The 15,051-nt window shown below is 40.4% G+C and overlaps 1 protein-coding gene across 1 annotated transcript in view; it reads left to right on the forward strand.

Annotated features, from left to right (window-relative positions):
• The window catches only part of UACA (uveal autoantigen with coiled-coil domains and ankyrin repeats), a 50,015-nt gene that overhangs the window by 31,662 nt on the left and 3,302 nt on the right, over positions 1-15,051 (forward strand). Inside the window, exons 5-16 of the mRNA XM_075896811.1 lie at positions 221-278; positions 1,543-1,613; positions 1,724-1,830; positions 3,160-3,341; positions 4,375-4,412; positions 5,248-5,334; positions 7,144-7,251; positions 9,332-9,364; positions 10,005-10,103; positions 10,313-10,343; positions 11,449-11,501; positions 12,071-14,785. Of these exons, the coding sequence (XP_075752926.1) occupies positions 221-278; positions 1,543-1,613; positions 1,724-1,830; positions 3,160-3,341; positions 4,375-4,412; positions 5,248-5,334; positions 7,144-7,251; positions 9,332-9,364; positions 10,005-10,103; positions 10,313-10,343; positions 11,449-11,501; positions 12,071-14,785 (3,582 nt within the window). The remainder of the gene's footprint in view (positions 1-220; positions 279-1,542; positions 1,614-1,723; positions 1,831-3,159; positions 3,342-4,374; positions 4,413-5,247; positions 5,335-7,143; positions 7,252-9,331; positions 9,365-10,004; positions 10,104-10,312; positions 10,344-11,448; positions 11,502-12,070; positions 14,786-15,051) is intronic.

Here is a 15,051-nt window from a genome sequence, read left to right on the forward strand (position 1 = left end):
TTATCACTATTTTTATGCTCCATTTCTGAAAAGTATGCAGAGGTGCACTTTAACTGAAGCTTTTAACATTTATAGAATTTAAATATGAAGGTTTAAATGTTTCTAGTTCAGTGATTTCTAATTCTTTTATTTGTAAGCCTAAATGACTTATGCATTATAAATATTGGAACTAAATCCTAATTGATACATATGTAGTAATTAATAATTATTCTTGTAACAGTACAATTGTCCAACTGAAAATTTGGATCTTCAAGGGAGAACTGCTCTTCATGATGCTGGTAAGCAGTGTCTTTGCTATTTCAGGTGCTGCTGCATAAAACTTTATTTGTTAGTTTTAGGTTTAGGAGGTTCTTGTTTAAATTCTATTTCGCACTTGAAAAGGGTACGTTATGATAGAATGCTTACTATAGAAGAAAGTGGCATAGCTTTTTTTCCTTCAAATTGACCTTTCTAAATCCTATGGTAGAAATTTTTTAGCTGATATAAAAAGAAACATTATTCAGGTAATATTTGTAGGAGCACTCAAGTTCTATTTTCAGGTGCCTAAAATTTTGACGAAGACCGTTTAGTTGAAATATCTCCTGCTTCTAAGCTTAAAAGTGCCTCTGTGTGGGGACAGAGGCAGTAGAGCGTGACACGATATTTATTCATTTTTAGTAAATGTGAGGAACTGGATTACTGCTTAAGACATCTTTGTAGGTGTAGGTTTGTATTCTTACCCAAATAGCTGCTGCTTTAAAATTTTGGAATTGTCATAGATTTTTGTCCATAGAGAGGAAGACATGCCTCTGATGGGTTATCAGTTTAGAAACAAGAGCAAAAGAAGCTTAAAAACTGCAATACAACAAATGAGTTTTCCTCTGAAACTTTAACAGTCTGGCAAGAATCGATGTTCTGAACACTGGTGTACAATGTCAGTGAACTAAGATAACCTGGGCATTTCAAATTGTACATGCTTTTAAGAGCAGCACCAGAGTTCATTGAATCAGTGCAGTAGAGGCTGGAAGCTGGGTTTTGGCATTCTGTAGGGATCTTACATAGCTGCTTCCATAAATGACTCTACTTTGTAAATAGTGGCCACCTGCAGCATCAGGCTAAGACCTGTTTAAAATTTTAGTACAGGAATGTCAGTTCCTGCCAATGAACTTCTCTTGCCCTGCAAACTTTGAGATGTGTGCTGAAGAATATAGTGGTCACTTATCCTTAGTCCTTCAAAAGCACAGCTCGGTGATAAACTATTAAATGTGTATTCTATGGGTGTCTGCATCGTCCTGCATAGACTAGATACAGGCTTCCCGTTTGCCTTCGAATCTAAGAATCTTGCTCCATAGGCTGAGAGCAGCATTCCAGGAGCGCTTAGCTGGTGACAAAGAGGGTATGTGTTCAGCAGCTCCTATGACTAATTAAAGGACAGCCACAAGTCTGAGTCCTCCCTGGTCCTGCAGAGCCGGAGGAATGGTGGCTGCACAGTGGAGCTCGGCAGATGATGGCTTCGAAGTGGAATCCACACACAAACCAATCTCTTTGCTTTGTTCCCCAAAGCTATGTCAGACTGTTCCTCTTGTATTCAGCTGCTGTGTGATCATGGCGCCTCAGTGAATGCCAAAGACGGAGTAAGTCGCTAGTTATTGCTCCCCTTCCTTTTCTTCGGACTCTAATGGCATGCTGCGTGTGTTGCCTTTCTCTGAGAAGGTGCCCTTTCCCACTTTGTCCTGTTTTCCAGGATGGGAGGACACCCCTAGTGCTGGCCACTCAGATGTGTCGCCCAACAGTATGTCAGCTTCTGATCGACAGGGGAGCTGATGTGAATGCCAGAGACAAACAAAACAGGTAATACGGGGTGTTAAATACATGGGAGAGCATTCACAAAATACCTTGTTTCCACCAACCAAGTCTCTAATTTCCATGGCCGTCTTCTGTTTCGCTGTGTACATAATCCTGCCTTATGCAGCTGAAAGGTTGTTGACTTGTGTAGAGATGAGGCTGCTGCTTGTAGTGAATTGGAGGCAGGTAGAGTTGATAGCTGAAAGCCCGAGTGAAAAGGACGTCCTCTTGTTTTCACAAATGCCTGAGTTCGAACATGTGTCTGTACAGAGTATCTCTTCACTGATGCCTGTCTGCTTCTCTGGCCCCAAGTCCCATTTATGCTCCTAAGTGACTTTAGGTTATCTGGTCACTTTTACTGGGTGTGTTTACATATTCGCACTTGGCGTTGCATGCACAGCCACCTCTTCCCCAGATATTTCTATTTGAATTCTAAATACGCTCTGTGGAGGGGGTAGGCGTGGGGCTTGTCTTGGCTGGAATATAGGATCTTGCAGCAATCCTTCTGAAAAGGGTGTGTGTGTGTATGCATGCACTTGCTTGGATGGAATTGCATGTTTCCAGGCTGGATATGAATATGGCTGGAGTTTGTGTGGGACTCTTTTTTTGTCCCCCCTCTCCGCCCCCCGTAGTATTTGTAATTTATGTGCTGAACATCTTAATCAAACTTGAACTGGAGGGTGGGATAATAAACCTGTGTGCTAGAAAATGAGTTTCTTGAGGAGAGTAAGAATTGGGTTTATTTTCATTTTCTCTGTGAATAAAACCAGTCAGTAACATGCTTTATCAAAGAAATACTCTATGTATTAGTTCAATAGAAATATCCAGTTACGTGAAAATACATGGTGGGTAGGGGATTTCTCTAAGCATAAGCTTCTGCAGTTGAGTTGACAAAAGTAATGCTTACTACAGGCAGTCCCCGGGTTACGTACAAGATAGGGACTGTAGGTTTGTTCTTAAGTTGAATTTGTATGTAAGTCGGAACTGGTACATATTGTAGGGGAAACTCTAGCCAAACATTTCTCCAGAGCTCAGTTTTATTCTCCCACACCTCACTTCCCTCAGTCCTTTATTCTCAAGCTGAGGTGTCTGCTGAGAAAAGCTGCTCCACGTCTCCCTAGTCTGCTGGGTGGGGCGCCAGCTTCGCGTCTCCCTGGTCTGCTAGGGGGAAAAGCAGCTAGTGCGGGGTTGCCTCACCCCGTTTGTAAGTAGGGATCCGATGTAAGTCGGATCCATGTAACCCGGGGACTGCCTGTACTTCAAGTAAGCTGTTCGTTGCAAATATTGTCCCCTCCTCCGGTGTCTCATGTTTGTGGTCTCTCTCCCTGCCCCTAGGACTGCTCTGATGTTAGGCTGTGAATATGGCTGCAAGGATGCAGTAGAAGTTTTGCTCAAAAATGGTGCAGATGTTAGTTTGGTTGATGCCCTTGATCATGACTGTTCTTACTATGCCAGAATTGGTGACAATATTGACATTTTGGCCCTAATAAAGACTGCCATTGAGGACTCCGGCAAAGGTATGACAAGTATTCCTTTATCCACAGGAGACTTTTCTTCTGGGATTTTTGTTTTCATGTCTGTTGTTCTTCTTGCAGGGAGTGTTGGATCTTGAGTGGGCAGATACTATTAATACTAAGCTTTGTAATGGTTTAAAGAAAAAAATGGTCTGAATTACATTTTGTGGTCAAACAATGTCTTTTTGGAAATAACTCTCCGAGGGCTAGCTGTGTTGGTCTGTAACTTTGAAAACAACTAGCAGTCCTATGGCACCTCAGAGACTAACGAATATTAGTTGCCACAGGCTGCTTGTTGTATTGAATAAGCTTCTTTCCAATAACAAGGATGTGGCCTTGTCACAGTATATGGCACACTAATCTTGGAGCACAGACTGTCCGTCGCTTCTGTTCAGAACAGGAGCATTTCAATGATCGAATCCTGGGACACTCCATTGTAACCCTATGCTCTTACAAAACCTAACCTTGTATATGATGTAAATGTTCTACATTTGGAAAATAATCAGAAATGGAAATGATACATTTTTAAATAGGATTGTTTAGAGCTTTCTTGAAATTGGTATAAGCCTATCAGTGATGATGAGAAACAGTCCTAATCGTAAAAACTATTTGGGTTTGAGATTATTCTTTCAATTAACAAAATCAGAAATGCAAATTAGTATAGGTTGAACCTCTCTGGTCGTTAGCTAGCTGTCCATGTATCATGGATGTGTTCAAGTTTTCCATGGTCCCATAAAGTTTGTTTATGGCCCCCAGTCCAGGCTCTCGGTGTTTTTTGCTGTTTAGCTCTAAATCACCCTTAACTGTCTTCTTCCACTGCTTGCTGGGCTGTTAGTATTGCTAGACAATATTGACCACCTGTGGTCCAGCAAATTCTCTGGTTTGGCACCAATCAGGCCCGAGGGTGCTGGACTAGAGAGATTCAACCTGTAACTATTTCCTCCAATATAACTATTAAATCACTGTCTAACTTGAAATAATGCTTTTAGTTTATATATACTTAACTGTTGTTGCGTGGCTTTTTTTTTTTTAATAGCAAGGGAGCTTCTGAAGAAAGGGCAGCCTGAACAAAAGGTAAGACTATTTTCTCTGCTAAATGTCTTGGTATATTAAACATTTCCATGCCTGCTCAGAGTTACCTTGTATTTTAAAATATTTGCTCAACAACATGTCATTTTTCCTGGGAGTCTTAACAATGCACAGTCCATGTAGTGGAAAATCATTGTATTGTGCATCTTTGTGAGCGTAAGTGCTGCTTTTTGTCACTTGTGTGGTTCTTGAGAAGCTTGGCTCTCTAGAAGTCTGAATGTATTTGAGACCTGATTCCAGACCCATTAAATCAGTGTAGAGCCAATGGAAGACTCTCTAGCACAGGGAAATGCCTCAGTGGTGTAAAACCACAGTAGCAGCCCAAACACCATTCTCTAGGCCACTAAAGAAATGTCGGTTGCCTGGAGTGAAGGGGATATGGTGTGGCATGGTGATCTCTCTGGCTGCTGGCAGAGTTTAAAGTAGGCTCAAAGCAGCTCCGACTAAACATAGGCACTGGTGGAGAAGCTACAGCCCTCTTCAGCTGCATTCAGTGCCACTTGGTCGTGGATGGCACGCTGGCCCTTGATATTGAAATGAGATGGATATTTATTGACTTAGGGATTTGAAATGAAACTGCCACGACCTATATCTGTAGATTGACACGTTCATCTGATTTTTGTTTTTAATCCTCTGAGAAACATAGACTAGCAGAATGTGCATGAACTAATAACAACACTGCCCCCTGTGGGATATATAGCTAATTGTACTGCCCTTCTGCTAGAAAACGCTGGGTTTACATGTTGTGCTCAGAAAGTGAAAGAGCATGAGTTTAGTTTGCTTACATTGACTATTTTATGTTTCAATGCTGCAATAACAGGTTACTGCTATGTCACCGAAATGGAATCAGATGTATCCACAAGAAGTGAACTTCAAGCAGTATCAGAGGGAACAGCCAAGCATGCAGGTAAATCAGAATAAAACAAGCCGGAAGGGGTTTGTGCTTTGTATACTCATAAAGATTAGGGTTTAGTTATAAATCACATACCAGGAATGTGGTATTTCAGTTCTCAACACTTCATTCAGTGGAACGTTGCTAACGTGCAATATTGCAAGTGTGTGACTTGTTTATCCCCCTTTTTAAAATGGATAAAATCTCTGCAGTGTCTTGTCAGACTAATGAGTCTTCACTTTCATTTAAAATGCATGCTAATTGGTTCAATCAAACAGCCCAAGGTTGGGCTGTTACACATGTCTGGTTATGTAGTTGTTGATGCTCTTAAGTGCTGACTACCTCCTTTTGAGTGAGAGATGAAGATGTCTACACATTGAACCTCTCTAAACCGGGACACTCTGGTCTGGCAGCATCCGTGGTCTGGCAGGACCACAGGTGTTCCTGGACCAGAGAGTCTTGGTGGAGGGCTGGAGACCGGAGCTCTGCAGGGGTGGAAGCCTAGCCAGGCTGGCTGCAGGGGGGCTGGCAGCCAGGAGCCCTGCTGAAGGAGTCTGGTTGGGCTTGAGGCAGGCAGCCAGTGGGCTGTGGCCAGGCCAGGAGTGTAGCTAAGTTGGGGGGCCAGAAATGATCTCCCTTGGTCCAGCAAAATCCCTTGTTTGGGACCAGTCAGGTCCTGAGGGTGCTGGACCAGGGAGGTCCAACGTGGGCTACTTTTCAGGATTGGGGCAACAGTGCGGGAATTACTGGCTTATGATTGAGTCTTGTACATTATAGAGAAAATGTTAATGTAAAAGCAAGAAATGGCTTCACAAAATGTACCTCATGTTTCCCTATAAATCATTGACACTGATTCCACCTCATAACTACAAGCAAGCCATTGTAAAGCTATTTCTCCCTTTTGTGCACTGGTGTATAATTAGGGTCTATTTTATATGTTCTGTAGAGGCTTTTATTAGTTAAAATAGATCTATTCTGTAAAGAGCACTCAAGTGTTGATAAATGGTAGTGTAATAAGGAGCTAAGCATTTATTTCTCAGATCATTAGTATGCCAGTATAGGTGATTCTTAAAAGTGAAATAACATTGCGGGACTAACTTTTAAAATTGGATTAAAATTAAGGCTGCTATTATAAACTGTTTTAGCATTCAACGGGATGACTTGAGGTCATAGGCCTCAAAACTGAGAACCATACATAGCTTATTGTATCACCTCTGCTGTTTAAGTACCTTAGTGTGTGCATTGTGAGAAGTTACTGTAATGGAAGCTTAATTCTAAACTTTTAGCTTTTGTCAGTTCCTTATTGAGTTTATTTATGAATGGTCTTTTAATAGTGGGAAAAATTAAATTGGCCATTAAATGGTCTCATTCTGATAAAGGTTACGATACTAATTTGAAATATTGCACTTTATTTAAAACATGCTGAATGTATTTGTTCTGGTTTAATAAGACGTGATTTAAGGTGTCATCTGCTGCACTTCAGATCGGCAGCATGTTAAAAGGCAATACATCTTTGAATACAGTGGCTGGGTTTCAGACTGCTCTTTTTTTTTAACACAAGTTTTTTATATGTTGACAGCCAAGAGATAAAAGGAGCTCTTGAAATGCTGTCAGCACTGAAGTATGGACAGGGACAGGATTATATAAAAAACTATCCAGGGACAAGCATTCGAGTGGTGGAGAATTTGAAGGCACGTTAAATAATTGTACCTGTAAACTCATCAAAAGCCAGGCTACAGAGGTGTTACAGATTTTGATAAACAAGCACTGGTATTCTGAACAATCATTATGGTTACTTGTTAAGGTGCCTACATTTTCTTTAAGGAACTGGAGGCAGAAAATGAAGATCTGCAAGACCGACTGAGAGAGATTCAACAGGAACAGAAAATACTTTTAGAACGAGTCGGTGTGCTAGAGCTACAACTGAATGAGGTAAATGGATTTTGTATAATCCATGTTTAAAAATGAGCTGTTATCTAACGTAAATAATCATAGAATCCATAGAAAACTAGAACTGGAAGGGACCTCCAGAGGTCGAGTCCAGCTCTCTGCCCTCACGGCAGAACCCAGTATTATCTAGACCATCCCTGACAGATGTCTGTGAAGACCTCCTTTCTGAAGTTGGCACAGCACACAAGAATGGCTTTCTCTAAAAGTCTTGAAACGGAAATGTCAATGACTCACAGCGAACTGCCCATTTAAAAGGGCCCAGGGATTTATTGGTGGGTTGCTAGCTTTTGAAAATCAAATGTTCCATCAGGAAATCAATAGCCTCTCTGCTTGTATATCTGTGGGAAATGGAATTACTGTGCTTATTTTAACTTAAAACAGCCACCACCCTGCTTTGAAGTGTAATTTGCTGTTCTTTGGTGAATAACCAGCTTGTTTTGAAAGGCGTGTGTGGGGGAAGGCTGTCACTCCCTTTCTGAAGGATTCCTCAGTGCCAATTTCACAGATGTGAAAAATGTGCTGCAGACCATGAAATAAGCCCTTCTCTGTGAAATCTGATCTCCCTCATCTCTTACTGATGAAAATGCCCAGTCATGGGGCTCCTAATTGTGAGTTGCTGATGGGTTGTGGGGAGACAAGACTGTTAGGATGGAGTGGGATGAGAAATCAGACTCACTTCCAGGTACCTCCTGGGTTGGGACTCCTGTGGCTACAACACTGACATTTCAGATTTTCAGCTGTTTCTGAAATTGATCAATTTAAAAAACCCTCTGGCCATGAAATAGATCAGAATGGGCCATGAATTTGGTGTAGCCCTTTTCATCAATCATTTTACTGTCTGTTTCATGGGCGGGGGAAAATATAGATAACTGAGTTCTGTAATTTTTTTTTATTGCTTCCTCGTGAGCTGTTCTTGTTGACTCAGTGTTGCTTTATTTTTTTGCTGCAATATGGTATATCCATAGGGAGATGACCTTTTAATACTGTGGTCATTTCTCAAACATGAAACGCTGTTAAATGTAGTTCTATTGATACTCAAATCCTTGCATCATAGTCAAACTGGAGAGCATGTTGGTTCATGTTACAGCCTCAAGAAACAAATTCTAATCTCTGATGCATGGCTCAAAGCAGATATGCTGCCTTTAATAGTGTCTTTTTATTTTGTATTAAAAACAAATGAAAAAACCCTGAATGTGATTATCCATTAACTAGTACGTGGATTGCTTCTTTGGCATTGCTTGATACTTTAGTACTGAGAGCTGGCAGGGGTGACTCAGCAGACATCAAAATGTAGTAATTAGCTGGAGTGTTCTGCAGGAGCAAATCTTCAGTCTGTAGAAATCGAAACAAAGATTGCCAACCTCGGACTCGCCCAGCTGTCACCAAGTGAGTTTGAAGCCCTGTTTTTCCAGAGGCATTGTGTATCCGCCCCTGCCTTTCCAGCACTCTAGGAGCTTGTAGAATGGAAGAGGAAAATCGAGCTGGACTTAACCACTTGTTTGTTGGGAACCAGGTTTTTTTCCCCCTGTGCTTTCTTCATAGGTAGTTTTTTAAACTTAAACAACAGTCCTCAAAATAATCCTCCAGCATATACATTTCCCTATTATGTGTATGTATAGCTCCATTTTTGTGTGTTACAGGCGTCCATTGGTATGTTCATGATTACCACAAAGTGAAACTTTAACTACTTTGAGCAACAGCACCAAGAAGAACTTGTCCGAGCATTCATTTTCACCCAAAGTCAACAAAAAATGTGGCAAATAGCTCGGCAGAAAATGTGATTCACAAAGGGATACTCGTCTCAATCATTTAGAAGCGCAGTCTGTTGTATTAGCACATATGTCAAGGCTTCAAAGCTATTTAATGTCTGCTTAATATGACAGGCTGGAGGTGCTTCCTTGCCAAAAATTGGAGGGATATGAAAAATGGAAGAGAGAGACATGTTGGCAGCAGATACCCTTCTGCACTAAAATAGTGATCATTTATCAAATACACACAAATCCCTGTTAAGATGTAACTGAAATGATTTTTTGGGGGTGTGGGATTTCTGGTTGCCTTCTAGGAGCAAATGGTTGCAGATGATCTTGAAAGTGAGGTAGGAAAACTCATTTTCTTTCTCCTCTCCACCTTAAATTTTAGCATAGGCTACAAGCTAAAGTAAAATACTTCCCTTCATTCATCTTATTACTTTAATTATGACCTTTATATAGCAGTTTTAATGATTGCCACTTGAAAGATGAACATGTAGCATTTTAGCTTTAAATACAAAAGTTGATTAATTCGTTTCCTTGTTTTCCACTTGTGTACAGTGAAGACAATAGCTTCTGATGAATGAGCATCAAAATGACATAAATCTAGTGTTGCCTTGCATTAGTTATATAGGCTTCTGGCATTATCACCATAATCTTGTTCCACGGATGTTGTATAAAGCATGCCAATAAATCTTTGAAGTAGATTGCTTGTCGTATAGATCGTTCAATACACAGAAGACCTCGGGTGCATGCAGCCTTGTTATTAATGGTTTGTCTGTCGTCATTGCATGTTCATTTGACTAATAAATGTACAGATGTTAGTGATGGCAAAAAATCATTGGCATTGGAAAGCAAAGGATTCTGCATGCTAGCCTCTAGTAGGAGAACCCTTTAAGTCAGTTTTAATAAGTGTCCTAAATGCTTACGGGTCTGGCTGTAGTGCTGGATAGCTGGTCTCAGTCTCAGCCATTGCTTGTTCTTCAGAAAGACGAGCTGCGAAGACTCTTAATGTCCAAGGAAAAACAGCAGGAAGAAAGCTTAAGAAGTATTGAAGTTCTGAAATTGAAACTTCGACACTATGAGGTATGTTGTAGTTAACTCCAACAATGCAGATGTATTTTTCGTAACTGTTGGGGCAGTTATACCTGTTAAAGCCTCAAAAACAAACACTGAGTGGTCTTATGCCTTTTAAACGGTAAAGTTGGGTATTAGCACCTCGTTCTGTATGTAGAAGTAGAACGAAATGACTTTCATTTTTATCTCAATTGCTGCATTCTGTTTTTTCATTTCAGCGTGGTCTTCGGGGCTCTGGAAGCGATTTCGGTAATGGTATTTTTTGCTTTTAAAATTTCTCTTTTTAAATACATTATGCAGTCTCAAATGAAACTGTGGCCCTTTGTTTCTGTTTTCTTTCTAGTCTCAGGCTAATCTTAATGATAACTGGGTTTCACCTATATGTCTCACTTCTGTACACTCAGATGTATTCTGTGAGGGTAGATGTTCCTATTCTGAATAGGTATAAATAAAAACTTAAAAAACCTAAGACACAGCAAAGAGTGTTCTAACATTTATCCTCTGACTCGCTGGCAGGATCAGGTTTTCACAGTCTGTAATTATTGGAGGTGAATTTCACTAAACCCTTGTAAATAAAAACATGAATAGTTGATAGAAGCTGGTGTGCTGTAACTGTCTTCTCCTTCTCTATGCAAACTATGCAAAGTTCACAAGTAACAACGATGGCCACTAGTCTGAAGATCCCGATTCTGCCAAGTTTTCTTTCAGAGCCCATATTGGGGAGTGTTGCTGTAGTATCAGAGTCCTTGTACATAAGACGGTGGTGGTGTTTTTAGTTTTGAGATTTGTGGGTCCCATTTAAAGAGATTTTTAAAAGTCCAGTGTTTGTAAGAAGTTGTTCTGTGAGCGTCTGGTAGAATAGTTCTGAACGGGGAGTTTCTATATGAACGATTGAAAGGCTTTGGTGCAAGCTTATCTATCCATATCTACAAGTGCTTTGTAGTGTGTGCGCTTAAGCTTCTGAGCTCACAAACCACCCCTTTTTGGATGTGGACATACTTCTAATTTTCAAGTTTGACTGCCATCTGATCTGGATGAGCACAGCATTAATGTTGATGTAGTAAAAAAAAAATCAAAGCAAGTAAGTGGGTGCCACTATGGCTCCTTGAAATAAGAGGCTTTTATCTTATCTTGACAATGGGGATATTTTCTTTGCCTTAGAGGTTTATTCTCTTGAATAGGGTTCACGTGAAAAAAAACTAAAGGAGGGTTGTTTTGATAACTTATGGGCCAAATTAATTTCTGATGCAGTTCTGTTGAACCGAATAGAATTGCACCGGGATAATTTAACCCCCTAACTTCTGGTTTGCTATCTTAAAACTAGTAGTAAATGGTCTTATTTTTGGTAATCTAGGGAAAGAAGATATGCTGCTTAAACAGAGTCAAGTATTTGCTACAGAATCCCAGGTAACATTTACTTATCGAGGCTGTGAACATTTGGTGTGTCTATTTGTGATCTGTCTCGGTCTATACGTATTCTTGGGCATGTAATCCGGGCTTGATGTAGGTACCGTTGTAGGACAGAAATGTGTAATACACACAAAATGAATGTCACTAAGCTATTTTGTAAGTACTGGTGCCCTCTAGAGGAAATGTGGTGGCATTGCTCTTTAATTTGTTGCTGATATGGGACTGAGTCAAGAATTGCAGGAGGGCGGTGGTATGAAGTTATGGAAAATAAATCCTGTCAAACTGGATATCTATTTGAGATTACAAATGTGGTTAATTTGGCATCAGTAAAGTGTTTGACTCTGCACCCCATGACATGTTAAACAGCTAGAACTTAAGTCTTGGCTTGACAAAGCCCTGGCTGGGTTGATTTTAGTTGGGATTGGTCCTGCCTAGATCAGGGGGCTGGACTTGATGACCTTCTGAGGTCTCTTGTAGCTCTATAGTTCTATGATTCTATGAATGATGTAAAATTAACACAGCACACATCTGAACTTATGTCTGTTTCTGTGCCACCTAATCTGCAGACCAAGTCTATGCTGAGACCACTGGAGCTGTCACTATCTAGCCAGTCCTCCAGTTCTGAGAGTGAAGCTCTAAAGAGAGAGCTAGACAACATGAGAACCTGTTATGGAGCAGCAAAAGAAGAAATCAGCAAACTTCAGAAAGAGCTGTCTCATAAGGTAGCTGAATGCAAAGCTTTGGCATCCGAGTGTGACAGAACCAAGGAGGAATCGGATGGCCAGATAAAGCAATTGGAAGATGCTTTAAAAGATGTGCAGAAGAGAATGTTTGACTCAGAAGGCAAAGTAAAGCAAATGCAAACCCACTTTCTTGCGTTGAAGGATCACCTGACTAATGAAGCTGCTGTAGGAAGCAGTAAGTTAACAGAAGAACTAAAGGATCAACTGAAAGACATGAAAGCAAAATATGAAGGTGCTTCTGCAGAAGTAGGCAAGCTAAGGAACCAAATCAAGCAAAATGAATTGTTAGTTGCCGAATTTAAAAGCGATGAGGGGAGGCTGGTGGAGGAAAACAAAAAGTTACAGAAGGAACTCGGTATGTTAGAGATGGAGCGAGAGAAGGGTGAGAGAAATGTCTTGGAGGTACAAGGACAGCTAAAAGAAGTGGCAGCAAAGTTAGTCCTCTCTGTACCTGTTGAGAGATTTGAAAATATGAAGAGTTTATTGTCAACCGAAGTGAATGAGAAAGCAAAGAAGTTATTACAGATGGAAAGAGAGTATGAAAACCTGCAGGCAGAGTATCGGCTCGTAAAGAAGGAATTCGAAAGTCAGAAAGCTAAACTTGCTCAGCATGTGAGGCCAGAGGAGCACGAACAAATGAGGGGCAGATTTGAACAAAAAACTAGAGACCTGGAAAAAACGATTTCTGAATTAGTGTTGAAGAATCAGACATCGCAGAAGGAAGTGGAAAAGGTTCACATGGACAACAAGTTGCTTAAGCAGCAAATAACCACGCTAACGGAGGAGCTGAAAAGCCAATTTGTGCCTTTAAAACTGAATGAAGAGATGAAAAAAGCTAGTGATCTGACTATTGGGGATCTGACCCAACAACTTGCTGAAGTAACGCAAAAGTATGATGAAAACAAGGCAGAAGCTGAGAAGTTGCGGATGGAAAAGACCCGTTTAAGTGAGACTGTAAGTCACTTCCAGGCTGTGTACTTGTCTCCAGAAAAGCACGAAAAAGAAGTGGCAGCCTTGAAATCCAACATTGTGGAACTTAAAAGGCAGCTTGCTGAGCTTCATCAAAAATATGATGCTGAACAAGCAAAAGTCTTCAGACTTGTGTCTGAAAACACAACTCTGAGGGACACGATGAATGCTCAGTATGTGCCTGCTGCAACACACGAGGAGATTAAAACAGTCCTGAACAATACATTAGAAAAGACGAATAGAGAGTTGTCAGAGCTGAAGGAAAAAACGGAAGATATAAAGCGAGAATTTATGAGAGTAAATGAAGAGAATGGAACTTTGAAAAAGAAGCTGAGGCTCCTACAGAACAACATCCAAACAGAGTATGTAAATATAAAAGATCATGAGAGTAAGGTGTCTACCTTAAGTAAAAGCATTCAAGAATTACAGGACAGAAACACTGAAACATTGACTAAATATAAGAGAGGTCAAGAGGAAATCTGTCAGTTGCATGCCGAAATTGAAGCCCAGAAGAAGGAACTAGACACAATTCAAGAATGCATTAAGTCAAAATATGCCCCAGTTGCCTGCTTTGAAGAGAAAGAGAGAGACTTTGATGCCACGGTGAAGGAACTAAAAAAACAATTGCTGGAACAGACACAGAGATGCAGAAAATGTGAAGATGACACACACAAATACAAACAAGAAAACGAAAAGTTAAAGAATGGGTTTTTGTCTATCCAAAATGACTTGCAACAGAATTACATTCTTGCTGAGAAATCGCATGAAATGGAGAAAATGTTCACCAGCAAAATGGAAGAACTGAATAAGCAACTGAGAGAATTACTGCACAAATACACGGAGATAAAACACGAGAAAGACAAGCTCCAAGAAGAGAGCGCTAAGCAGATTTCGGAGGCCCTGGCTATGCAAACTCGTATGCAGGGCCAATATGTTCCCATGGAACAATTTGAAGCCTTGAAGAGAACGCTTAGCCACACGATAGAGGACCTAAAAGAAGAACTCAGCAGTAAGAAGGCGTGCTATGACAGAGAAGTAGAAAAAGTAAGAGAACTGCAGCAGGAATTAGCAGATCTACGTAACTCCTCGATATCTTTGATAGAACATGCACAGATGAAAGGAGTGCTCGAAAAAGAAATTACAGCCGTCCAAACTAGCTTGAAAAAAGAGGTGGAAGAAAACCAATCCAAAAGTGAGGCAATTGCTAAGCTCCAGTCTGAGATTCAGAGTGCTAGACAAACTTTAACTGAACTGGAGAGCAAGGAAGTCATTGAGATGTCGGAGTACAAATCCATGAAAAGTGCCTTAGAGAGCCAGGTGACCAGCATTGCTGGAGACTTGGCCAGCTTGAATAGAAAATACGAGGCAATGTGTGAAGAAGCCATGCAAGCCAAAAAGGAAGAGCTCTCTGCAAAAGATGAGAAAGAATTGTTGCAGTCAAGAAGCTTCAGCATTGAACAAGAAATTAAGGACCAGAAAGAGAGATGTGATAAATCTTTGACGACAATCACTGACTTGCAAAAAAGAATCCAGGAATCTGCAAAGCAAGTGGAAGCAAAAGATAATAAGGTGGGCAGAAAGTGTCAAAGAGCTAATAGTATTAAATGCCTCAGATGTAGTTCCCTAACTAGACTCATTTACATGATTAAATGTAGGCCAAATTTACAAAGCCACTGATCAGTTTTTTGTGCTGTTATGCAGAGCGCTATCTGATTCCTCAGAAAATTATAACAACTTCTGTTCTTCTAGAATTTTCAGGCTTACATGCTTTATTCAGATTAAAAATATTCATACTATATCTACTAGCAAATAAAAACAAATCTAAACAAAAATTC

Source organism: Pelodiscus sinensis, chromosome 14, assembly GCF_049634645.1.
Source record: "Pelodiscus sinensis isolate JC-2024 chromosome 14, ASM4963464v1, whole genome shotgun sequence".
NCBI classification, from domain to species: Eukaryota; Metazoa; Chordata; order Testudines; family Trionychidae; genus Pelodiscus; species Pelodiscus sinensis.